At 43.2% G+C, this 27720-nt stretch overlaps 2 protein-coding genes across 2 annotated transcripts in view; both read left to right on the plus strand.

The window, feature by feature from the left end:
- The first annotated feature begins 534 nt into the window (after positions 1-534).
- On the plus strand, positions 535-6325 carry sh3bgrl3 (SH3 domain binding glutamate-rich protein like 3). The gene is made up of 3 exons (XM_084313153.1): positions 535-656; positions 2132-2299; positions 4608-6325. The coding sequence occupies exons 1-3, from the start codon at positions 612-614 to the stop codon at positions 4671-4673; spliced, it is 279 nt and encodes a 92-aa protein (XP_084169279.1). The 5' UTR covers positions 535-611; the 3' UTR covers positions 4674-6325.
- Positions 6326-11010: 4685 nt separating this feature from the next.
- The window catches only part of trappc9 (trafficking protein particle complex subunit 9), a 698770-nt gene continuing 682060 nt past the window's right edge, over positions 11011-27720 (plus strand). Inside the window, exons 1-6 of the mRNA XM_084311886.1 lie at positions 11011-11075; positions 14241-14845; positions 21123-21268; positions 22008-22133; positions 23390-23416; positions 25887-26008. Of these exons, the coding sequence (XP_084168012.1) occupies positions 14262-14845; positions 21123-21268; positions 22008-22133; positions 23390-23416; positions 25887-26008 (1005 nt within the window). The 5' untranslated portion in view covers positions 11011-11075; positions 14241-14261. The remainder of the gene's footprint in view (positions 11076-14240; positions 14846-21122; positions 21269-22007; positions 22134-23389; positions 23417-25886; positions 26009-27720) is intronic.

Below are 27720 nucleotides of genomic sequence, written 5' to 3' on the forward strand. Positions count from 1 at the left end.
AGTTACTTGCAATCCTACATAGAACCTCTAACTTTAACAAAGTGGATAAAAAAAGAATATAGCCAATGAATGCCAGAGAGCCTTACTGCATTATATTCCATTATATTTATGTCAGGGAACCTGGATGTTGTTTTTTCATCGCATGACTAAAGACATTTCCACCATAAACTGTGTTTGATGATCAAAATTGCCGGGGGGGGGGATCCCCAGACCCCCAGTTTATTAATGCCCCCCCCCCATGTTGGACTGAGTCATCATCATACCATTACTTATAAAGGGAGAGTTAATTAAAATTTGATAACCATCCTGCATATTTAACAAGCACTGGTGAGACTGAATTCAAAAATGTTCACCAGTCTGCAGAAGGACATCATGCCTGATGATGGGGTTCAGAATCAGAATCATGACATAGATGAAAAGAATTGAATGAGTGAGCGTCACATTTTCTAAATGAATAATATAATGAGCACGTTGTACTGGCCCTTTAAACGACACAGCGAATAGTGGCGTGCGTGCGTGGGCGAGAGAGGAGAGGGTTGTGTAGTACGGCAAGAGAGAAGTGTTCGCCACGTAAAAAAACACAAAGGGAGATTTTGAGAACCGCTACCACCATGGGAATCAAATTATACTACACCACCGTTACCGCGTCCAGGGAGGTGAGTCAAACAGTCACATTTCGATAAAACAATACTTGCACGCGTATGTTGTATGTCTGTTGACTCTAGTTAATAAAACGATCAGCCCGACGATTATAGACACACCCAACGCCCTGTCATCATTATTACACAGTAGGTTCCCGACAATGTTCAATTATGCAGCTCTATGCAGTGTCACTGTATGCGTCGGTGGGCATATCAACGATGACAATTGCTATTCACATATATATAATATAATAACGCCAACGAGGTGCAAAGTCGACCCAGAATGTACGGAAGTCATATGGTTCCGCGGTGCTGTTATTTCCTCTCTCTCTCTCTCTCTGTCTCTCTCTCTCTCTCTCTCTCTCTCTCTCTCTCTCTGTCTTTGAAATGGTCATCATCAGTGAATGATGAATTTCGTTATGCCTGACTTTGAGTTTTCTGCAAATAAGTTCACGTTTAGCGACATTGTCCGTTGTGAACCGTTATAATAATAGTGCGTTGGCATCATGGGCCTATTATATGCTTGCTAGTGGGTCCAGTGGGGTCAGACCAGACGCTACGCAACAATAAACCCGTGGTTTCATTCATTCTTCTGTGCTGCTCGTGCAAACAATAATGCAAAAGGCACAGGGTCAATTCACTATGAATTGAAAATGGGAGACCCTGATGTAAACGTCTTTCTCTGGTCTGCATGATCCCCTTAACAATTGTGTGTATTGTACCCATTCTGCAATCTGTTAAATAAAGTTTTCATTCATTCATTCAAACATCTGGTATCAATTATGACTAGGGGGATTCAGTGCACTCTGCACAACAATACCCGGCCACTGCCACCACTTTCAATGAATCAAAAAAGGGACATACATTATGGGATTACATTATAAGTGATTCCCTCTTGTGTGTTTTCATAATAATTGGGTTATGTGGTCATGCCAACTGCATGCCAGGCTGCAGTTTGTGGCGGTGCTTTGGCCTAGGCGTGGTTACTTTGCAAACAACAGCCCCCCCCCCCCCCCCCCCCCCTCCCACACAACTTCCTCAATCCGGCCCAGAAAGATAACATAATGTAACTAGGCTTATTAATCATCAACCGCAAGTCCGATAATAAGGCCATCATTTCTTAAAGGCACAAGCTGCTGCCAACCTCGGCTAGGACTGATGCTAGGCTAATACAGGATATCAGAATGTCCCCCGATACTAAAACCTGATACCCAGAGAGCCACGTCATTGGGCTGCATTTTTGATGGATAGGATGTTCGATATCTCACAGAGGAAATGGATTCGGCTAGCCTATATCATATTTCTTATTTCTTAACTAATAGTCTTAGTCTTTTTCAGTAAAACTCTATATTGGACAATACGCTCCATTTAAAAAGGTGACCTACAGAATTGGTATTGGGGAGCTAAAAGGTTATATATCGGTTTCTCCCTGTTCCTGGGTTTCTATGACGACTCCGAGACACTTCCTGACGTAAGCTGCTGTCTTCCAGGTGAAGTCCCAGCAGGCAGAGATGATGCGAATCCTGGAGAGTAAAAGCATCCAGTATGAGCTGATCGACATCTCTGTCGGCGGAGAAGTCCGGGACGAAATGAGGACCAAGGCAGGGAACCCCACGGCTGTGCCTCCCCAGCTTTTCAATGAGGATCAATACTGTGGGGTAAGGAAATAGAACCTCAATGAGGACCAGTAGTGTGGGGTAAGGAAATAGAACCTCAATGAGGACCAATGCTGTGGGGTAAGGAAATAGAACCTCAATGAGGACCAGTAGTGTGGGGTAAGGAAATAGAACCTCAATGAGGACCAATACTGTGGGGTAAGGAAATAGAACCTCAATCAATCAATCAATCAAATTTATTTATATAATAATAATAACTTCGTTTTATATAGCGCCTTTCAGAGGACCCAAGGTCGCTTTACATAGGGGGGGGGGATGACAAATTAACAACATAGTGGACAGACACAACATATACATATAGAGTGAGAAAGTTAGCACGTTTAAACATGACGCTTGTCAACCAAAGTGCTTCACATAGCTAAGCTAAGAACAAAGAAAAGTATAAAATAAACAGAAAAAAAACAATCAACGGATAGACAAAGGAAAAACAGAACAACACGTCAACAAGTAAGGCAAGAGTCAAAGTGAGTCAGGGAAGGCCAGGCGATATAGGTGGGTTTTGATTTAAAATACAATGAGGACCAATGCTGTGTGGTAAGGAAATAGAACCTCAATGAGGACCAGTAGTGTGGGGTAAGGAAACTGGACCTAATTTTGAGTATCATAGAGATGCGTAGAGTGCGCACTTCAACCAAAATCCTGTTCCTCGTGGCCCACAGCGCCATTTGAGGCATATGATCTTCTACAACGTGTGTAGGGGAAATTTGACTGTTCTCTTGTGTATACCGCCAGGTACCGGGCCGAGATGTATTTCATGTCACGAATAGATCAATACAGTCCGTACTAAGTGATGTTGCGTTTCTTTTTCAAATGTAAAGACCCTAACCCTACCAAAACAGCAGTCAAAGTGTATATTTTCAGTACTACGTTTGTTTACCAATGATTTTTAAGTGTTATTAGCTAAATATGAGCTTATAAAAATCTCTGCGCATTGCACCGGAAAACGGACGATTTTGAGAAGAAGCGCTCATGAAATCGTTGTAGTCCTAAGAAAGAGGAGACTCAGGGTTTTCAATGGACGTCTAAATTTCATAAAACTACAGTACCCAGCTCACACCAGCCACTGACAACGGAAGTCCAATGATTTTTCTCTTTGAAATATTGACGTGATTTTTGTGTTATCTCACAAACCTCAACGTATATTGTTTCTTTACCCTTCTGTGAATGTCTAGAAAAAAACGGTCACAATCCGGTAAAAAAAATGGCGGAGCTATGGACGTTATACAAAAGTAACTGACTGTACTTACAGTAGATTTCATTCAGTCTTTGCTGCCCTGTAATGGGCGCCTGGTGGTACTAAATCCAGATTTAACTCTGCCATTGGAAAGAGGAGATTTGGCCCGGTCCATAGATGTATGACTTGGCCATAATAAGGTAATTTATAGGCCTGATATTCTATATTTGTCCGGATGACAAAATTCAGTACTGTATCTACAAAAACCCCTGTAAATCATTTGCCCTTTGTTTATTTGCTTCGATTTCGATTTTCGAAGAAGGCAAACACTTTTAGTCAATGTTAGCATGGTGTTATTCACCGTCAAAGATGGAAAGAAAACCTCATAATAATTTATATTGTCCTTTGGTTCATTACAATTTACTCAAGCATAGTAACAGACACAATATTTCTGACACTGGGAATACATTCCCTGTGGTCCATATATGTCCCTAGATACCAAGAACATACAAATGGACCTTGTAGAAGTGAAGCAGACCGCAATGCGGACCAATACTGTAGGGTAATGAAATAGAACTTCAATGAGGACTAATACCGTAGGATAAGATAATCGGACCTCATTGAGGATCGGGTTAGGAAATAGGACCTCAATGAGGACCAATACTTTTAAGATGATATTCATCTTTTATGGTTGAAATTCATAATATAGATTATAGTAAGTAGCATCAGATTGATACAAATAGGGTATTTTTGAGTAAATAAGAGTATTTATATTGTTGGTGACTATTGACATTTCAGGCCCTTTTCACAGTGGACATTTTGACGCGTCATATCGATGGGTTAAACACAGCTGTCGTACCCAGCTGTCACTATTAATAACTTTAACACTTCACTGGCACACCTAAATAAGAATGGACCGATTATCAATGTCATTAGTTACAGCTGTGTTTGTTCACCCACCGCCTATTGTGATCATTTCTATTTCTTACTTCACCTCGACGTCGCTTCCTCTCTGGAAATACCCCGAAAGCCTGCTCCTCGCCACCCGTTGACTGGCGTTCTCTGACTAATGTTCTCTGACTAATGTTCTCTTACTAATGTTCTCCTTTTCCACAGAACTTCGAGATGCTTTCCGAGGCGGTGGAGGAGGACACAGTGAAAGAGTTCCTGAAAATGGCATGAGAGCCGTCTCGTCCTCCTCTGTTCTGAAGGAGGCCCGTTTAACCAACCCCTCTGTCTCGCTGGCAGTGCCCGCTCTACTTCAATGCCATGACGAATGCCAAATACATACAATCAAGTAATCCGAAGACACACATTGGAAACTGCACCGTTAGACTCGAAAACCCTAACCACTAATGTGATTGTTTTTGTTTTGTATACTATGTTTTTGTTGTTGTTTTTTTTCTTTTTCCTTGCCACTGATCTATTTTCAGACTTCTCCCGTCTGATGTGATAATGTCACTAATTATCTTTAGCCTAATAGGAATCAATGGTAATCTAAATGCATGGTAATTAGGTCAACTAATCTTGGCTCTAACCACTTAATCGCTGAAGATTAGACTAATCCAGTGGATAACATTCAACCAGAATCTCCCTGTGCCAGGACAGAATTGCATTCACAAGCTTGGCACAGAATGCTTGATCGTAATTTCCTCTTATTGTTTTTGTAATTTTCTGGCCTTCACATTCCCATGTTGTTTGTACTGGCACAGTATTGTGTACTTAAAAATGTAACATGTCTTACACCCTGTATTAAACTATGAACCGTAAGCAAATTAACACTCTACCTGAGGTCGGGACATGTCAATGGATTCGCCGGTGAGTTTCACCAAAGGTCCATAATCAGAATACAGCATCCGTTATGGAAGACGTGCAGAATGCGATGGAACGCGTTCCTTAATGTTAAACTTGGTGCCAATACATATCTGTGACCTCGTGTTTCACAGATGGATGGAGTCACCGTAGTCTTAACTATAGTTTTAGTTACTCAGCTTGTATGTCTTAACGTCAAACATTCATTCCGGGACACCTATTGGCTCATAATACTGTTGTCTTGAAGGGGCTTAAATCTCGATAAAGCCTGAAACTGCACGTGGACTCGTCGGGGGCATCCAACCTCATTAACATCCCAGGTCTTGTTTTGTTCATGTTACATACTGTGATGTTCCTCTCCGGTCTGAAGGTGTAGTCATGTGACCAAATGCACTTAAAAAAACCCTGCTTGCTTCATTCACAACGTTATCCCACCAGGCTCTTGAGTGATCAATCACAGCCAGTGGTCTCGGGTTGATCTGACTCAACCTCAGCCTCGGGTCACACTCAACCGTTTGGGGAAGTCGAAGGCTTCACTTCTAACTCAGTGCTTGCAATCCTCCCAGATGATTGTTCTCACGTAGGGATTGCAATAATAATGTGCTGCTCCATGTGTTTCCATGTGTTTGTTTAGCACAATCTTATTCTCACGTCTTGCGCTCGTGTGTCCCCTGATATGATCAAATGCACACAACTCACTCAAAATTCTTCTTCCAGGGTAGCTGGGTATAATACTCTACGTCCGCCCGGGATGATCTCCGTTTAGCTACTGCAGCCTTCACAGACGATGTTTGTGTTTTGTATGTTGATAGTAGATGTTTTTGCCCATTTCTGATGTGTATTTAACAATGTTTTTTGACATTCCATGTCTCTTTGAGCTCTTGCTTTGCTTTTGGACCAATGCCTCTTTGGCCCCCCAAAAAAAACTGAAAAGAAAATTGTGAATAAGATGCTGTTGTCTTCCAAGAAGATTGTGAAAAAAAGGATTTATGGGATAAATAAAAAATGGAATTGAATCTTAAGTTGTAGTCTTTGTTATTCACTCCTTAAGTTCTTGCTTAGAATGAGAGGACAAGTCTTACTACTGACAAACTCGGTAGTAGAAACTAGCTTTAATGATTTTATTTGTGATTTTCAGAATGCCCTAAATCTGGTAAGGTTTAGGAGGTAATACTCCATACCCCATGCAAGTAAATATCGCTATTCAGACTGAAGTATAAGTTTAATGTTTTGCAATAAGTACAAGGTCGAAGTACTTAAATCCAACTTTTAAGATTTAATATGCTTAAAGGCAGAATCTGTAATGTCATCAAACGGCACCCTCTCTTGGCAAGAGTCCCCGCTTGGTACTGCACTTTGTTTACATTCTTTGTTTTGGTGTGATGTGTGGGTTGGAGTCTATAGCTTATACTGTGAATGTCTCCAGACCTCTTGGCAGAGTGAGGTGTGGCCAGCAGTAGCAACCCCTCTTCCATCCCAACTCTACTCCAACCCCTCATCCATCCCAACTCCACTCCCCCTCATCCATCCCAACTCTACTCCAACCCCTCATCCATCCCAACTCCACTCTAACCCCTCATCCATCCCAACTCCACTCTAACCCCTCATCCATCCCAACTCCACTCCAACCCCTCATCCATCCCAACTCCACTCCAACCCCTCATCCATCCCAACTCCACTCCAACCCCTCATCCATCCCAACTCCACTCCCCCTCATCCATCCCAACTCCACTCCGTCTCCAACCCCTCATCCATCCCAACTCCACTCCAAGCCCTCATCCATCCCAACTCCACTCCAACTCCATTTCATAAAAGTCAGTCAAAGCTTACCAAAAGCACGAGCAGTGAACTCCAAGCCCACGTGACTGAACTCAAACTAGAAAGAAACAGACTAAGAAATGACGTAAACTCCATGATTAAAAACTGCAAAAAAAAATGTCATCAATGACAAAACTGAGGAAAACAAAAATAAACAATGTGAACTTTGGAAATTACTCAATAATCAACTAGGCTGCAGTAAAAAACTTAAAACCAGGTTCTCAAACATAAACATAAAGACGGACAACACGCTCATCACAGACCAACTGGATGTAGCCAATTACTTAAACACTTTCTTCACAAACATAGCCACAACACTGGTAAACAAACTACCCTCCCACTCAGGGCAGTATGGGGTAGAACACATAGTAGCATACTACAAGAACCTAGGCGTCCACAAAGACGATTTCAAACTGGAAATGGTAACTACAGATGAGGTACTCAATAAACTGAGCGCCCTCCAACCGAACAAGGCCACTGGCCATGACAACATCCCCTCCAAATTCCTTAGAGACTCAGCAGCCGCCATCACCCCAGTCATCACACACATAATAAACCTCTCCATAAAACAGGGACACGTCCCCAAGGACTTCAAAATAGCGAGAGTAACACCCCTGCACAAAAAGGGCAGCAAATTAGACCCAGGCAACTACCGCCCTGTTTCTATCCTTACATCCATCTCGAAAGTCATGGAAAAAATAGTATACGAACAGGTCGAAAAGTACCTTACGGATAAAAATCTAATCTACGAATTCCAATCTGGCTTCAGAACATCCCATTCCACTGACACATGCCTTCTCTATTTGAACGACCACATCAAGCAAGAGGTGGATGCGGGCAAATACTGCGGCATGGTCATGCTAGACCTACAAAAGGCCTTCGACACTGTCAATCACACCATTCTGATTGACAAACTAAAAGCAATTGGTTTTGATAGTTTATCAGTGAGCTGGATACAATCCTACCTGGAGGGGAGAGAACAGATGGTGGAGGTAAACGGTACCCTATCCCCCCCCCTCACAGTGAACTGTGGTGTTACACAAGGAAGCATACTAGGACCACTACTGTTCCTAATTTATGCAAATGACATGTCGTCAGCTTGTGACTGCAACTTGTTCCTGTTTGCGGACGACTCAGCCCTGCTGGTCAAGAATAAGAACAAGTTACAGGTTGAAAAAACCCTCGGCTCGGAACTAGGCAAAATCTGCATATGGCTCGCCGACAACAAACTATCATTACACATGGGCAAAACAGAGTCCGACGGCTTCTCAGTTACAGTGGGTGACAATATTGTCACAAGGAAAGATGAAATTACCTACCTGGGTTCCATCCTAGAGGCTAATCTTTCCTGTGACAAAATGGCATCCAATGTAATAAAAAAAGTCAATCAACGAACTCGATTCTTGTACCGGATCTCCTCCCTGGTAAACAAGAATACCCTGAAGACTCTGGCAGGAGCACTCATTCAAGGGTACTACGACTATTCTTGCACCTCATGGTACCAAAGCACCTCAAAGGCACTAAAAACCAAATTACAAACATCTCAAAACAAACTAGTCAGACTACTGCTTGACCTGACTCCTAGAACCCACCTCACCCCTGCACACTTTGCCAACCTAGGATGGCTTAGAGTAGACGACAGAGTACAGCAACTTGCAATGGGCCTGGTCTACAAGATACACTACACGACCAAGGTACCCATGTACATGTCAAAATACTTCCCAAAGGTCAGTGAATACCACGATCACAACACCAGAGGGAGCTCCACAAATCATGTAAAACCCAGATTCGGCTCAAACAAGGGACTAAACACGTTTCGCAATTATGCCACAACAATGTGGAACGCCCTACCCAAAGCTGTAAAGGAATGTGAATCACTACCCACCTTCAAAAACACTCTCAAAGAACACCTACGGGAGACTGCAATTCAAAACTGGCCCCTACAAATGTCCTAACCCAGTTGTACAATAAAGACCAAGCATGGCTTTGTCAGTATTCCAATGTACCCAACCCCCCCCCCCACCTCCAATGTACAACCCCACCCAACCCCACCCCACCTACCCAACCTCCTCCAATGAACAGTTTCTATGTCAAATGTAGGTCAATATTCCAATGTACAGTGTCCCCCCCCCCCCCTCCAATGTACAGCCCCACCCCACCTACCCAACCTCCCCCAATGCACAGTTTCTATGTCAAATGTATATACACTCTTTTTCTGGATTTTTTTTAGTATCACAAACAGTACTGTATTTGAAAATCTGGTATGTCATAAAATTATAGATGTAGCAGTACTGTCTATCGGTATGTCGTGTGTGTCATATGATGAATTGAAAATGGAGGACCCTGATGGAAACAAGACGAAAGTCTTTCTCAGGTCTGCATCCTCTTAACAATTGTATGTATTGAGCTGTACTGTACTGTACCCATTCTGCAATCTGTTAATAAACTTTTCAATCAATCAATCAAACCCACAGACCAAAACAACATGCAGTTCCAAGCTGGGCCTCTGCTACCTAGAGGGCGCTGTTTGGCGTCATTACAGATTCTACCTTCACATAGCATAGCCATAGACCTTGAAACTGATCATCATTCTGATGTTGAAGAGACTGGGCATTTGAACCTATGATTGGATGTTGGCTATATGTTTACTAAAATGCACTTAAATGCTTTGCAGAATGCAAATCAAACACAAACCTAAATACAGATGCTTTCTGTAAATATATATGACATGAAAATCACCCAAGTGATTTGTCTGTTTGATGTAGAGTATTTAAGAACAAAATAGGAAGAAGTTATTGAGAGTCCTTGTAATGGATTTAATGTCTGTGTGAACCCTGCTAAACGGTTTCAGTAACCTTTTCAACAACAGTCAGTCCACATTGCATTGGGGAATTTTACAGGCCACTGTTAGACAGTTAATTTCTAATTAGCAAGTACTGCAGTGTTGATGCCACACCCGAATAGTCGCTGGAATATTTTGATTTGTTGTTTTGTGAGGCTAGTGGCCATTTGAATATACTGAGTCTAAAGGCAGGCAGCCAGCCCACAGATTTGATCCTGTGTTTAATATAATGTTTAGTCTAGAGACTAAAAATGACATGCTGGTGCTCCTAGGAAGTCTAAAATTAAAAGGTGCTATAGATAACATTCAGCCACTAGATGTCGCATTAAAGCACCAGCATGTAATTTCTCCAATCAGATGCATTCCACGTGGGGAAATGGTAAGTAGGGAGGAGATACATGACTGGCTGCAAGTGCAACATGTAAACAACATTCATTTTGGACCTGCACAAATCTTTTAAATGATCAAATGAATGAATTAATAATGTGTGGGGGAGGAAAGCAATACTTTTATTCCGCACCTTTTAAAAATCTGGATGAATCATTATTTTTTATTTTATTTATGATTACTCTACATAAAAATCATTAAAATACCTTTGTGTTTACCTAGATGTTCTACAATGACAGGAGTAGGTAGTTTTTATATACACCGTGGGAATGGGCGAACGCAATTTAAAATGTCTGTATGTCTTGCACAAATAGAAAATTTACAATAAAGTTGACTTTGACTTTGACTAATGTAGCACTATCAAGATGACCATGTCAGACCTTCTCAGAGCAGTGTCATAGAAATAGGCTACATTTGTGAATTTTGGTTAAGTACACTTTAAAAAAAAAAAAAAAAAAAAAAAAAAAAAAAATATATATATATATATATATATATATATATATATACACACACATGCACGCTGTGTTTCATCTTCAGTAATTAAAACATGATCCATAAATATGATTACCAAAAAAATCATTCTGATTGCTGTATCTCACTCCGGCTGTGGAGGGGGCTGGTGAGCTAACAAGCGATATTCATTCCGTGGAAGAAGAGGGAGGAACAACAACAGTAGAAGAAGAAAGGGATAAGGAACCTCTCAAATCTGACAGCTACTGCAAAAGGTACCACGCATGATTAACAAACAGTAATGCATTGACATATGAAATGGACAAAACATTTTACTAAAAAACGTGCCATTTATGTGACTGAATGGCTCCGTCCAGACTTCTCGCAGACCTTCTCTCTAGATAACTCGTAGACAAAATAGACTGCATCTAAGTTAGCTAAGCTAGCTAGCAAGCAATCTTAACTAAGGAAATAGCTAGCTAGTTTAGCTCACCTTCATTGATATTTCAACTTGATATTGACGTGATAATAAAGTGTGCAACGTTGGACTTATTGCCACATTTAGAGAGTGTGTCAAGCAACATCTCAGCTCGGCTGTTGCCAACTGTTTAGCTCGTAGTGCATCCAGAATGTGTGTTATTGTTATGAATGGAACCTACGTCACTGCTGGCTGCAGGTGCACTGCACACAGCTGACGACGTTTGTTTACTGGCCATGATGTCATGTGGCAGGAATATAGCGATTCATGACGATAGTTAAATAGTATAATTTGGTCAAGAATTCAAATATTGATTGATTGATTGAAAACTTTATTAACAGATTGCAGAATGGGTACAGTACAGTACAGCTCAATACATACAATTGTTAAGGGGATGCAGACCAGAGAAAGACTTTCGTCTTGTTTACATCAGGGTCCCCCATTTTCAATTCATCGTAACATATATGACATACATGACATACAGATAGACAGTACTGCTACATCTATACATTTATGACATACCAGATTTGCAAATAAAGTACTGTTTGTGATACGAAAAGAGTCCAGAAAAAAGAGTATACATTTGACGTAGAAACTGTACATTGGAGGAGATTGGGTAGGTGGGGGGGGGGGACTGTACATTGGAGGTGGGTGGGGGGGTTTGGTAGGAGGGGTGGGTGGGGGACACTGTACAAACAAGCAAAACTGTACATTGGAATATTGACAAGACCATACTTGGTAATTTACTGTACATTGGAGGGGGTTGTGTTAGGACATTTACAGGGGCCAGTTTCTAATTGCAGTCTCCCGTAGGTGTTTTTTTAGAGTGTTTTTGAAAGTGGGTAGTGATTCACATTCCTTTACAGCTTTGGGTAGGGCGTTCCACATTGATGTGGCATAATTGCGAAACGTGTTTAGTCCCTTGTTTGAGCCGAATCTGGGTTTAACATGATTTGTGGAGCTCCCTCTGGTGTTGTGATCGTGGTATTCACTGACCTTTGGGAAGTATTTTGACATGTACATGGGGACCTTGGTCGTGTAGTGTATCTTGTAGACCAGGCCCATTGCAAGTTGCTGTACTCTGTCGTCTACTCTAAGCCATCCTAGGTTGTCAAAGTGGGCAGGGGTGAGGTGGGTTCTAGGAGTAAGGTCAAGCAGTAGTCTGACGGTTCTGACCAGTTTGTTTTGAGATGTTTGTAATTTTGTTTTTAGCGCCTTTGAGGTGCTTTGGTAGTGGTACCATGAGGTGCAAGCATAGTCGTAGTACCCTTGAATGAGTGCTCCTGCCAGAGTCTTCAGGGTATTCTTGTTTACCAGTGAGGAGATCCGGTACAAGAATCGAGTTTGTTGGTTGACTTTTTTTATTACATTGGATGCCATTTTGTCACAGGAAAGATTTGCCTGATAGGTAATATCTTCTTTCCTTGTGACAATATTGTCACCCACTGTAACTGAGAAGCCGTCAGTCTTGCTGAGTTTGTTATTTGAACCGAAAATAATGTGTTGTAGCTTATCTAAATACCAAAAAAAAAACAAAAAAAAGGTTAACATACCCACGATGGCACCTGCTAGTACACCTGTTAGTTCACTATGAATTGAAAATGGGGGACCCTGATGTAAACAAGACGAAAGTCTTTCTCTGGTCTGCATCCCCTTAACAATTGTGTGTATTGAGCCGTACTGTATTGTACCCATTCTGCAATCTGTTAAATAAAGTTTTCATTCATTCATTCACACCTGCATACACCACTTGATCAGTGTAAATCCCCTCCGGTACTCGAGGTAGCAGCCGTCGCATCTTTTCACCTGCACAGCGCGATCTTTCAGCGTCGGGGGTCTGCGCTTTGGAGGGACGCCGCCCCCGTCGCTTCCTGATTCTACTGCGCAGGCGCACCAACCGACCTGTAGGAGTCGCTGTCCACAACGTCCGATCCCCACCCATCAGCTTCCCACCCCCTAATACTGCCAAATGTATTAGTATGAACGACCAGCAAAGCTGAATGCAATGCGGAGAGCTGGGCTCGAACCCAGCGTCTCCTGCATTGGTGGTGAGCGCCTTGCCCACTGCACCACCTAGCCGCCTCCTTGTTGACTTATTGTTATGATTTTATATGCGCTGTGTGACTTTTTATATGGCTTTTTCGTTTGCTTATTTCTCTGTCTACACTCGACGTGACTGTAAATGAGGGAAACCTCAGTTGCCTTTCGAGTTTAAATAAAAGTTTGAAATGAAATTAAAACAGACCCCCTTTTTCAATCCCAAAACAGGGCACTTAAAAGTGAATGATTTCTGAGTGGTTTTATGTCCGTCAGTTTCTTTCACTTGACTTTGCAGCTATGTTAGAGGAGCATCACAAGGGCTGACCTTCGATTTTTTTTTTGGAATTCGAAGCTTCGGGGCCGAGATTCGATTTTAATTCGAAGCTTCGAGATAAACAATTATAATATATATTTATTTATCTATCTATCTATCTATCTATCTATCTATCTATCTATCTATCTATCTATCTATCTATCTATCTATCTATCTATCTATCTATCTATCTATCTATCTATCTATCTATCTATCTATCTATCTATCTATTTATTTATTTATTTATTTATTTATTTATTTATTTATTTATTTATTTATTTATATCTTTTTTATGTTGTGGGACTTGTACAGCACTTTGTACAACTTTGTCAGTGCTGTAAAGTTTAAACCTTTTTAAATCTTAGACAAACAAAACACTTGCTTTCATGAAATATTGTAAGCCGTCATTTGAGGCTTTATAAAAGCAGCACAATGAACACACATCTGTCAGTGCCGAGTCCGACCTCATCTTAAATAACAAACAGCATTGCTTGTTGTAATTAACAAAGAGAGGCAGAGTTGATTTTGCACAAAACGAACGAAGCTTCGAAGTATTTAAGACAGCCCTAAGTCATTGTCCTCTAATCTCGTCTCACCCCGTCAACACAGCGAAGCCCCGAGGAGGAGAAGATGAGCGTCCCAGACTACATGCAGTGCGCCGAGGACCACCAGACCGTGCTGGTGGTGGTGCAGCCGGTCGGCATCGTGCCCGAGGACCAGTTCTTCCGCATCTACCGGCGCATAGCCGGCGTGAGCCAGGTGAGCATCAGGGACTCGCCGAGGCTCCTGTACATCCGCTACCGCCACCACTACCTGCCCGAGAACAACGAGTGGGGCGACTTCCAGACCCACCGCAAGGTGGTGGGGCTCATCTCGGTGACGTCCTGCACCTCGGCCAGGGAGTGGCCCCAGACCTCGGACCGCTTCCACGGGCAGAAGGAGGTGTACGGCGCCACGCTCTACGACTCGCGGCTGCTGGTGTTCGGCCTGCGCGGCGAGATCGCCGAGCAGCAGCGCACGGACGTGGCCTTCTACCCCGGCTTCGACGAGTGCCCCGACGTGGAGAAGCGGGTGGAGGACTTCGTCCAGTCGCTCTTCATCGTGCTGGAGTCCAAGCGGCTCGACCGGGCCACCGACAAGTCCGGAGATAAGATCCCGCTGCTCTGCGTGCCGTTTGAGAAGAAGGACTTTGTGGGTCTGGACACGGATAGCAGGTGAGTTGCTTTTTTATTATTATTTCTCTTTCTCTCAGTGCACAGTAAGAATTTTGCAGTAATTTAGACTAGAGTATACTCAATAATTTAGAGTAAAGTACAACTGATTTTGAAGGGCTTGCCTTGAATGATCATTTCTAATGTAGCTAAATTTGATGTATTGCAATTGCATTAAAAGTGGTCCTGGGTCTGTGTGTGTATGTCGAGGTGCGAACCCCACTCTGTGCCACAGGGACCCGTTCTTCAGGATCTACAGAGTTGGGAACCGGTTCACTCAAAGAACGGGAGAGAGACCCCGTCTGGAGGCACTTAATCTATTCCAATCTCCTCCAAGGAGTCCCCACAGAGAGACAGTCCAAAGCCCCCCTTTCCAAAAAGTAGTCAAATATTTAGTCCACATTGAATTGTTTGTTCACCAGTTCTGCATTTTCGTGACCAACAACACGCTTCTAATTGTAAAATTGCTCAACTTGGCGCACTCCCACAAAATCATGCCCAACACCTGGTTTGTTCCACTGATTTTCCCAGGTGTAGGGCATTCATTTGTCGTAATGTTGATTAGAAGCAAGTTGATTGGAAGCGTGTGGTCACAAAAACACACAGCTGGTGAACAAACGGTTCATTATGGACAAAAAACTGGATTATCTTTGGGGAAGAGGAGGCTCTGGACTGTCCCTGGTGAGTTTTTAGAGAAGATTGGCATAGATTACGTGCCTCCAGGCTAAACTAACCGGTTCCCGACTCTCTATACACAGTCCCTGTGGCACAAGAGTGGGCTTCACACGGCTATCATTACATAAGTGTCGCCCTGGATAACCTTGCTTGCCATGTCAACAATCCTCCTCTCAAAAATCTGTCTCTTTGATTTTTGCTTCTTTTCCTTTCTTTGTTTATCTTTTGTTTATCTTTTGTTTATTTGTCTTTTCTCTTTTTTTCTTCTTCCATACTGTCCTGTGAGTTTATTGTTGGGTGTGAAAAGGTGAGCCGTTAGACACATCTCTTTAGTTGACGTCATCCCAGTCCCATCAGCTTTAGCCCCCGCCCCCCCAGTCCCATCAGCTTTAGCCCCCGCCCCCCCCAGTCCCATCAGCTTTAGCCCCGCCCCCCCCAGTCCCATCGGCTTTAGCCCCGCCCCCCTGACCTTTTAAAAGAACCACCTCACCCTCTGCTCCTTTTCCATGGGTTCATCATGGCTGAGAGACAAACTCCTCACTCCTCCCCGGGTTTCACTCACTGTACAACACAAGCTGCATAGGAAAGCAGGGCTTTCCCCCAGGGTCTCAACTAGGGGTGGTCCGGAGGGTGGCTGTGGCTCCCCCCCCCCCCCCGCCCGGGAGACAAAAATATTTGCAATTATAGAAAGCCATTTGCTGGAAATTCCTGCAACTTAAAAACATAATTTTAATAAAATAGCACACACAAGGGTAAGTTAAATAAATATGTTACAGTGTATAAGGTTGCACAATAGTTTAATTTTGAACACGAAAACACACACACACACACGCACACGCACACGCACACACACACAAAAAACTCCGGGAGAGGGTTTTTTGACCACCAGCTAGCTGATCCGTATCCGCTTCCATTAATTTGTGCTAAGCTAGGCTAGCTTGCAGCCGGATAGCTTTCAACTGAACGCACAGAGAGGAAATTGGTGTCTATCTGACTCTGGAGTGACCAGATTGGTTGCAGTTTATCACAACTGACACACGCTTGTTCACCTACTACCGCCCCCGGGGCAGTCCATACATCCATATTGTACCATCCCAGACACAATATTCATCATATTGTTGTCAGGATGCCCTTAATTAATCACAATCTTGAGTCAGAATCACTTTAATCCAACAAGTAGGCCTACATTTACACATACAAGTCCATGTAGCAGAAACTCTCTTATGAACCATAAGAACTTGGTGGCATATTCTTTCGCAATCGACATTTCTTTTAATTATTTTCCCGCATAGGCTTTGCTTCAGTTCATATTTGCACACCTGATGTTACAGTGTTGGTTTATGCTAATGACGCTGTCTATAAGGACGGTTGAAGGAGGGGGCGGCTACGTGGCGTAGTGGGCAAGGCGCTTGCCACAAAATCTGGAGACGCTGGGCTCGCCTGTTCGAGCTCAGCGCTCCACATTTGCTTTCAGTTTAGCTGGTCGTCCGTACTAATACACATTGGCCGTATTAGGGGGTGGGAAACTGATGGGTGGGGATCGGGCGTTGTGGACAGCGACTCCTACAGGTCGGTTGGTGCGCCTGCGCAGTGGAATCAGGAAGTGTCGGGGGCAGCGTGAGCCTACCACGCGTTACTCCTCGCCACTGAGAGATCGAGCTGCGCAGGTGAAAAGATGCGACTGCTGTTACCTCAAGTACCGGAGGGGACTTGTGCTATGTATGACTTAGTCCACATTGCAGCCGGCTTGTGGGAGGCAAGAAACAGCGTTCGTGACAGGGGAGGGTTGAATTGGATGATACGAAATTGGGAGGGGAGAAAATATAGAAAAAATGGGAGAAAAAGTGGATCAAAAAAAAAAGGGGGGACGGTTGAAGGAGGAGGTGATGGTTTGGACTCGCCGAGCAGTGAGCACATGGCGCTGTAGGTCAAGCACCGGAGGTCTGGTCAGGCTCTGGAGGAACCCGGGGACCCGGGAGGTTTAGTTTGACAGTCGGCTTGAGAAACACACGCTTGGCCACATGGATCTCATGTATCCCCTGATTCATGAAGAGGAGCATCACCTGCTCTGAGCTCGGGGCTTCACGGCACCGACTCGCGACGACATGAATCTGATGATGGGATCCATGTCTGACGACGCAGCTCGAACGCCACGGTCGTTCGTGACTGTTCAGTGCTCATCTTAAAGGGGAAACATTCTGACATTATTATATCCATGATGGTCTAAGACGGTTCAATCAATATTTGTGAACATGAGCCACTCTCTCATAAAGTAAGGATCGGACAACAGTGTGACGTCGTCATCAAGTATAAAGTCTGGAGCTGCTCCGTTTGAATGGGAGACTGATTTTGTGGACCGACAGAATGTTTTTGTTCTTTTTTTAAATCCAAATGAGCTTTATTCTATAGTAGTGGTCTCAGTTCTGTAACATAGCATGTACCTATGCACTCTGAACATGTTATGTCCCCTGGGTGCTCTCAGTGTCGTCTATATAAAATTCATTGTCCACGGAGCAGCTTCAGACTTTATACCTGATGATGACATCACCACGTTTGAGATTCAGCGCTCTAGTTCTTGGATTTAGGAGAGAGTTGCTCATTTTCACTAATGTGCTTGGACTGTCCTAGACCCTGGAGAGTATAACATGTATGAATTCTGACATTCCCCTCTACAAGAGCACTCTAGGCTGTGTCGTCGGGACACACCGAAGTAGTGTGACGGTTATCAACACAAATTGAAAGAAATTGCCAGCCGTGTGTCACAAATGTTTTAAATCTCCCAGCTTGTAGACTCAATTATATCTCGACTATATTATAAGTTAAGACGGCTGTCGTTCTATCGTTCCACCCTACCTTTCTTGAAAGACGACCCCCCCCCCCCAGAGCAACCCGACTGTTCAACGCTCAAACCTTCCCGGTCCCCCGTGGCCCCTGTAGGATATTTTAAAGGTCTTGCACAATGGACTCCCTACTCCTCCTCCTCCTCTTTAACCCCTTCACTACCACACTACAGAAGGTTAACCCTTTCACTAGTACCACACTACAGACGGTTAACCTGTCTCTCTCTCTCTCTCTCTCTCTCTCTCTCTCTCTCTGCCTCTAGTTTCCTAACGTCTCTCTCTCTCCTCTCTCTCTCTCTTCCTCTAGTTTTCTAATGTCTCTCTCTCTCTCTTCTCTCTCTCTCTTCCTCTAGTTTCCTAACGTCTCTCTCTCTCTTCCTCTAGTTTCCTAACGTCTCTCTCTCTCTCTCTCTCTTCTCTCTCTCTCTCTCTCTTCCTCTAGTTTCCTAACGTCTCTCTCTTCTCTCTCTCTCTCTTCCTCTAGCTTCCTAACGTCACTCTCTCTCTCTCTCTCTTCTCTCTCTCTCTCTTCCTCTAGTTTCCTAACGTCTCTCTCTTCTCTCTCTCTCTCTTCCTCTAGCTTCCTAACGTCACTCTCTCTCTCTCTCTCTCTTCTCTCTCTCTCTCTTCCTCTAGCTTCCTAACGTCACTCTCTCTCTCTCTCTCTCTCTTCTCTCTCTCTCTCTTCCTCTAGCTTCCTAACGTCACTCTCTTCCTCTAGCTTCCTAACGTCACTCTCTTCCTCTAGCTTCCTAATGTCTCCCCCCCCCTCTTCCTCTCTGGCTTCCTAACACTTCCCTCCGTCTGTAGTAGTGTGGTAGTGAAAGGGTTACCCTTCTGTAGTGTGGTAGTGAAAGGGTTACCCTTCTGTAGTGTGGTAGACAGTGAAAGGGTTACCCTTCTGTAGCGTGGCAGTGAAAGTGTTAACCCTTTTGTAGCGTGGCAGTGGAAGTGTTAAACCCAGTGTGGTGTCGTGGGTTCCCTCCTCGGTCCCTGTGTTGTTGTTGTTGTTGTTGTTGTTGTTGTTGTTGTTGTTATTGTGCAAGACCTCAGGACAGCGGATCATGCCATCGTCTCAGCGGCCATGTTTACCCTCCCTGGCTTGTGCTCCCACCCCCACACACACATCCTCCTCCTGTAGCCAAACTGATAAGATTCCCTCAACAGCCAGCCTCCTCCTCTCCCCATTGGCACCCGGGTGTCCGTCTGGTCAGATAACAAAATGACAACGGAAGAAAAGGGCAAGCGCCGTTTTCTGTCCAATCAGGTCACTACTAGAGGGACATTCGTACCCGTATGAAAAGTTTAAAGTAGGGCTGTCAGTTTATCGCGTTAATTAGATTAATTAATTAGACAGCAAATTATTGCGTTATGAAAATTAACTCAAAATTTATAAAAAATAAATAAATAAATTGTAATCTTTTTTTTTATCTCATTAATTCCATAAGAACGTAGAATACACATTTACAGACTTTTTTTTAATATGGTCCATTTCCATGTTCTTCTTGGTATCTGATTCTAGGGACATCTATGGATCTCTGGGAATGTATTCCCAGTGTCAGAAATACTGTGTCTGTTACTAGGCTTGAGTAAATTGTAATGAACCAAATGAGAATATCAATAAATTTTTATAACACCATGCTAAAATTGACCAGACCTGAAAAATCTAAGCAAATGAATAAATGGAAGATGATTAAACAGAAGGTTTTGTAGATATAGTACTGAATTCTGCCATCCGGACACATGCCATTTGAAATATGATTATAGAATATCAGGCCTAAAATGGTTATGCGATTAAAATGCGATTAATTCGATTAATTAATTACAAATCCTTTTTTTAATCGCCTGACGGCACTAGTTAAAAGTCAAGTTAGAATCCTTTTTTAGGTCCCTGGAAAAGATCGTAGGCCTATATACAGTCAGGTGGGTCCATAAATATTTTGGATGTCGACACGATTTTCATCATTCTGGCTCTGTACACCGCAACAATGGATTTGGAACAATCAAGATGTGCTTTAAGTGCAGACTTTCAGCTTAAAAAATTTAGGGTATTTACACCCAAATCAGGTTAACAGTGTTGGAATTGCAACAAATTCTACAGGTGCATCTCAATAAATTTGAATATTGAGGAACTATATTGGCTGCCTCCGTGAAACGCCACATTGATTCATGGAAAAGGACCCCCGACCAAATATTGAGTGCATATACTTTTCAGTAGGCAGACATTTCTCAAAATTGAAAGAAATAAAGGCTTGAAATATTTCACTCTGTGTGTAATGGATCTATATAATATATGATTTTCACCTTTTGAATTGAATGACTGAAACAAATGAACTTTTACTCCATATTCGATACTAATTTATTGAGATGCACCTGTAATATGTGCCGGCCCCTTTTTAAGGGACCAAAAGTAATTGGACAATTGGCTGCTCAGCTGTTCCAATGCCAGGTGTGTTATTCTCTCATTATTTCATTACAAGGAGCAGATGTAGGCTAATTTGGGTGTAAATACCCTCAAATTGAATCGGAAAGTCTGCACCTGAAGCACATCCTAATTGTTTAATTTCAAGTCCACTGTGGTTTTTGTACAAAGACAAAATTGTGTCAATGTCCAAATATTCATAATTATATCCAAGGTAATGAAAATAAGGGTATGCCTCACACCTGTGAGCTAGTGTGGTGTCTGATGAAGCTTGTTTTCCCCTCCTCCTCCTCTTCCTCCTCTTCCTCCTCCTCCTCCTCCTCCTCCTCCTCCTCCTCCTCAGGCATTATAAGAAGCGCTGCCAGGGCCGTATGAGGAAGCACGTCGGGGACCTGTGTCTCCAAGCAGGCATGTTGCAGGACGCCCTGGTCCACTACCACATGGCCGTGGAGCTGCTGAGGGGAGTCAATGACTTCCTGTGGCTGGGCGGTACGTGTGTGGAGGCCTGCTGCCACCCGCTATTTAAATATAAATACATGTATCATATCATATCATATCATATTACTACAGCTGTGCTAAAGCTACCTTTTGCATTGTCCATCAGCTGTTTTTGTTGTTAAATAGTGATTGTTGGAGCCATATACTTGTCATCTATTTTCTTTCTTTGTATTTACTTTACATTTTGTATTTACTATTGGTACACTTGTTTTGGTACACTTGTCTAGCAGTACCTATCTTACACACATTGGGTCGGCAGTAGTGAGATGGGAATTTGTATTTAGGTAGTAAGCCAGGCACAGGTAATTCAGGTGTTGCATGCCGGTAGAGGTTTTGACCGTGCGCTCGCAGTTTTGACCGTGTCACACACCGTACCTGGTATCTAGTGTGGTCACAGGTAGCTACTGTAGTACCACACACCATACCTGGCATCTACATGGTCACAGGTAGCTGCTATAGTATCACACACATATTGTTTGATTGATTTTTTGAATGGTATCATGGACGAGTGCCTGAATTGACTACCTGGAAACGCTCTGACATTTTAACAATGTGGTGAGCAATAAATATGCTAATCATTGGCTGAAGTAAATCAAAGCCTGGACAGTGTTTGCGTTGCGGTGACAAGCTATGCCACACAACCAATCAATATTTCCTCCATCACCCGTCATTCGCAAAACTATATTTTCTGGAACCTCTGACTCGTGTCACTCGTTGTTTGGTTTTCCAGCTGCCCTGGAGGGCTTGTGTTCAGCCTCCGTCATATTCCACTACCCCGGGGGCACGGCGGGCAAGACGGCTGGACCCAAACCAAACATCTCTCAGCCGGCAGACGCAGGGAAGCGCCACCGACCAGGTAGGCACGCCTGGTCTGACTGAACGCGGACTGAAACGGCTCTGCGGACGGTGCAGCGTTTCGTCTGCGTTCGGATAATTCAACGACGAAACGATTTGTGAGGAAATGTCGCCGTAAAAACCCTGCAATTGGAGCGTCGCTAAGCTGCTTCTTTTGTGTCCAAGGCAGACGGCAGCAACCTAATCCGTGGAATCCTACCTCGTTTACCCCGACCACTTATTTATTTGAAGCATTTAACATCATTTACTTCTATCTCTCTACGTTATTAACACGATATTAACATGGTTTTAATGCCAATATAACACCATTGTATGTGTATCTCTTCAACAGATGTGAAAGTACAGTATATAACCTTAATTGTTTGTTGTGCAGCAGAGCGTCATGTTATGCCTGTTTCTTGTTTTAATATTTAATTAACTACATTTTGTAAGGGAATGAGGAATAATGGGAAAATAATCATTGAAGGGTGATGCTTATGTGTATCCGATGTCTGCATGCTTGCTTGCGATAAGTACTGTAAATACCCCAGTTCCACCAGTTTACAGTAACATATCACACACAATGAAGAAGTTTTACTCTCAATTTGTGGCTCAGGAGGTAGAGCGGTCGTCTGGTAATCAGAAGGTTCACAGTTCGATTCCGGTTCTTCCCGGCAGCGTGTCAAAGTGTCCTTGAGCAAGACACTTAACTCCTAACTGCTCCCGGTGAAATTTGTCTTTCTGCATATCCCTCCCAAGATACACATACACATACATACACATACACACACACACACACACACACACACACAGTGCACATATGCATTTCTTCAGTTTGTAAGAGTTCAGAGAGTCGCCTGTAGTGCGATGCCCCTGGATCATAGTTTTGGGATTCAGTGCCTTGCTCAAGGCCACATTACCAGAGATGATGTGAGAACTGTAGATGTAACACCAGCCAGCCCCCCCCCCCCCCCCCCCCCCCCCCCTCCAGTTGCTAATTTGCAACTGGAGTCTCTATTTGAACTTACACCCTCCTAGAATACACCCTCTGTCCTGATGGTATTAGGGGGATTGAACCCGACGACCTTTCACTCGTTCACTGGTCGGCCTCTGGGAATCACAGGTGAAAACACGACTGCCCCCCCAGCTTAGATGCAAGCAGGCCGCCAGCAGCAGCAGCAGCAGCATGGACTGTTGGGACTAACATTGCCAATGCTAACATTGCGCTTTGTGTCACAGTGTGAATCTTCTGCGTTCTCTCTCTCTGTCTGTCTGTAGGGGCACAGGAAGTACTCATTGACCCAGGTATGGTATGACTCATCACTAACCACGTAGCTGTTCGTAGGCCTCCGTCTGCATGTTTGCTTGTGGCCCCTCTGTGGGGCCCTTTCCCCCACTGTGTGTTTTCTCTTTGTGTCCACACCCTTCATCATCATCATCATCATCCTCACCACCCCCCTCTGTTCCCAGTGGTTTATTTTCCCTGTTTATAAATCAACATTTTATTCTTTCTTCCGATGACAGGTAATGGCTGTTCTTTTAAACCCTCCCCCTATTTATTTTCTTCACGTTTGTTTGAAGTCAACTGGCTCTTTCTCACGGTCACAATCTTTGTTTGATTAGTATCCTTGTGATTCCTAATCCAAACCCAGATTGTTTACATGACTTTATGTTAAACGATCAATCTCAGTTGTCGCTCCCCACGCCTGTGCGGCGAGGCCTTTCATCGCTGTTCTAACAACTTAGATCTCGCTCTTGATTATTATTACACAGGAGGTTTTAATGCCTATTGCCCTATTAATGTGATATAACAAAATCACGCATCAAATACATTCACAAATCACATGCTGTGACTAGAATCACCACAAAAATCTATACCTAATGGAAACTCTGTTATACCTGATTCACCTAAAGGTGGTAAAGTCGCCGTGTGAATCCCAACACTTTTGATGCAGACTTTGGTCCACCCTCCTAGTGGGATTTCTGATTCTAGTTCCAGAGGTAAAGATATATCTTAACCCTTTCACTACCACACTACAGAAGGTTAACCCTTTCACTACCACACTACAGACGGTTGAACCCTTTCACTACCACACTACAGTAGTGTGGTAGTGAAAGGGTTAACCTTCTGTAGTGTGGCGGTGAAAGGGTTAACCTTCTGTATTGTCGCAGTGACAGGGTTAACCATTTGGTAGTGCGGTAGTGAAAGGGTTAAAGCTGCACCGGGTAATTATTATGAGAGAAGGAAAACGAAATAAAATACCTCTACAATAACTAGTTGCAAATACTTTAATATTGTTATATGATCGTGGCACAAATTCAAAAGAAATCACCCTTTGAAACAAAGTGAAGCAACATTGCGCTTAGAGGAGGCTTCTTGGTAAAGGTGGTGGGAGGGTCGGAGCACCGCAGCCACACAGATCATTTCTAGTTCCAACCAGTGCTCCAGGGATCCATTTTCTCTCCTGTAACACTTTATATATTCAATAATACTAAAGATATATCATACTTTATTTAGACTTCTCAGAGATTAGTCCCCCCCCCCCCCCCCAAAAGGACCCCTGGGGCATCTTGAAGCAACCTCTCGATTATATGACATCCGGAGACAAGAGGATGAAGTGATAGTATCGCATACCTTAGCTTGCGATTCCTCTCTGAGGGGACGTAGTTTATTAAACTCAAGTGTTGACAAATCCTGCCTGGAGGGTTTGCAGAGTCGCAGCTCCTGTTGGCCAAGAAAATGTGTGCAGCTCAGCATCTCATTATTCACACGCGTGTCACGGTGACAGCGGTACGTCGTTGCTATGGACCGTTGCTAGGCAACGCGCTCTCCACGGAGGCCTGGGATGTATGTATAGTTCTCTTTCTTCCAGTATGGCTGCCTGTAACCGTTGGTAACCACTTACAAAAGAAAATGCCCAATTTCTGTGCAGTGCAAGGTTAACAATAAAATAAGGAATGGTCATCATGTCAGAAAAAGGCTGTCAAAGTCACGATTCTATTAACGCCAGTATTTCTTTAACTCACGATTAACTTTTTAGAAACATTTTTATTATTATTATAATTTTTTTGACTAGACTTCACTCAGGTGTATTATTGATACTCTCATTGATACTATGTTTGTTTCTGACTCAAAGTGTGTGTGTGTGAGAGAGATAGAGAGAGAGAGGGGGGGGGGGTGAGAGAAATGAGGAAGGGGCAAGAGAGAAAGAGAGCTGGCAGAGTGAATATATGGCTGCTTATGTCATTTTTGTCCGACTAAATGCACAGCAGCAGTAGATAAAAACATTATCGTCACGTGGGTTTCTACAAAGTTACGGTGGTAGGAAAACTATCGTCATGGTGGGTTTCTACAAAGTTACGGTGGTAGGAAAACTATTGTCACGGTGGGTTTCTACAAAGTTACGGTGGTAGGAAAACATTATTGTCATGGTGGGTTTCTACAAAGTTACGGTGGTAGGAAAACTATTGTCACGGTGGGTTTCTACAAAGTTACGGTGGTAGGAAAACATTATTGTCATGGTGGGTTTCTATAAAATGGCAAAGCGCCATTGGAAAAACGCCATTGCGGTGGTGTCTTTCTACAGGGTGGCAGCAGTAGGAACATCCCCTAGATGTGTTTTCATTTCATGGACTCTACAGAGGGTCTATTTCACTCTTGCGTTCTCCTTCTTGTTTGTACTATCGGCAGCAGAGTGATTGGTGGAAGGGCTAGAGATGAATGCCAGCGTCACACATGATCAAGTGATTGTATTCCCTCCTCTCTTGAGTGCAGGTGCCCTCACGGCCAATGGGATCAGCGCGGACACCAGCAGCGAGATTGGACGAGCCAAGAACTGCCTGAGTCCTGAGGACATCATAGAGAAGTACAAAGAGGCCATCTCCTACTACGGCAAGGTATTGAACAAGGACCGTATAGGCCAGTGATGCTCAATGTGGGGCCCGCGAGGGACCCGCAAGGTCGTTATTATTAGGGATGTCCGATATTATCGGCCTACCGATATTATCGGCCGATATTGGCATTAAAATGTGATATCGGAAAATATCGGTTTCGTTTTTCTTTTGACATTTCTATAACCTTTATTTACCCAGGCAAGCTAGTAAGAACAAATTCTGATTTTATTTATTGTCAAAAGTATGCATAATGTTGTGTTAATTCCACAACAAGAGATATATAATGTTAATTACCTGAAATTATTCCGTTTTTTTGGGGGGGAAACCCTGCATATATCGGTATCGGTTGATATCGGTATTGGAAATTAAGAGTTGAACAATATCGGTATATCGGTATCGGTAAAAAAGCCAATATTGAGCATCCCTAGTTATTATATCACTTAATATTTAAAAATCATATTGCTGTCTTTTGGAGGCTCTTGCAAGCTCCGTTTTAGAGCTAAATAACCAGACCCCTTGAGGAAGATGTAAACACCAGCCATTTCATGTTAAGTTACTGGGAAAGTTATGAAATCGCGCTCCAAAGTTGCAACATTTTGACGAGGAAAAAAAAACCAGTATGCCCAATTCCAATAGGGTCCCTTGTCCTTTCACCTTAAGATATTGGAATGTAATTGGGCACATTAACGTTTTCAGCTACAACCATATCCAGTGTATGTTCAGTGGTGCAGTGGTGATTTCATAAGGGGTTGCACTGTGTTTTAATGACGTCACGTGACCGCCGCCCGCGCATGTGCATGAATGTTCCCTCGCAAATAAAGACGATTTCTAATTGCCTCTAGGGATGGAATGTAACACATTTCATTTGCAGGATTTGTGTGAATGGTCCAACTGTAGTATTTGAACACACCTGACGACCTGAACTATTGTTATGCAAAGTAGCCAGGTGGGTACTTGGCGCAGAGTCGAGTGGACATTCTTGTTTGCACGCGCGTGCACATCCGTGCATGTGCGTGCACGTGCTCCTGCTCAAAAAGCAGATGGAACGGCGTGCAACCCCGTCCCATGATGACCACTGCACCACTGTGTATGTTAGTTCCATGCAGTTAAGGGTCGGAACCCTTCAGTTTTGCACAAAGATGTGATTTTCACTTCTTTCTTTTTACCCACCTGTAAATCTGAGACTGCAATTTAAATACCCTGGTTTATATATTGAACCACAGAATCATCATAAAGGCACAATTTGGGTCTAAAAGATGCAGCATAAAAACTAGCACAAATACAGACTCTCGTGTCACTATGCTCTGGCCCCCGACATACATACATACATACATACATACATACATACATACATACATACATACATACATACATACATGCATGCATGCATGCATGCATGCATGCATACATACATACATACATACATACATACATACATACATACATACATACATACATACATACATACATACAGACCCGTGTGTTGCTATGCTCTGGCCCCTGACATACAATACATACATACATACATACATACATACATACATACATACATACATACATACATACATACATACTAGTGCTGTCAGGCGATTAAACAAATTAATCTAATTAATTACAGGATTGGTAATTAATTAATCTAATTAATCGCATTTTAATCGCATTACCATTTTATGCCTCATATTCTATATTCTATAATCATATTTCAAATTGCATGT

Source organism: Notolepis coatsorum (assembly GCF_963971535.1).
Source record: "Notolepis coatsorum genome assembly, chromosome: 4".
Classification (NCBI taxonomy): domain Eukaryota; kingdom Metazoa; phylum Chordata; class Actinopteri; order Aulopiformes; family Paralepididae; genus Notolepis; species Notolepis coatsorum.

Coding starts and splice junctions, on each gene's coding strand:
- sh3bgrl3 (XM_084313153.1), top strand. CDS start 612: ATGGGAATCAAATTATACTACACCACCGTTACCGCGTCCAGGGAG. Junction 657..2,131: donor CCGTTACCGCGTCCAGGGAG/GTGAGTCAAACA, acceptor GCTGTCTTCCAG/GTGAAGTCCCAGCAGGCAGA. Junction 2,300..4,607: donor ATGAGGATCAATACTGTGGG/GTAAGGAAATAG, acceptor CCTTTTCCACAG/AACTTCGAGATGCTTTCCGA.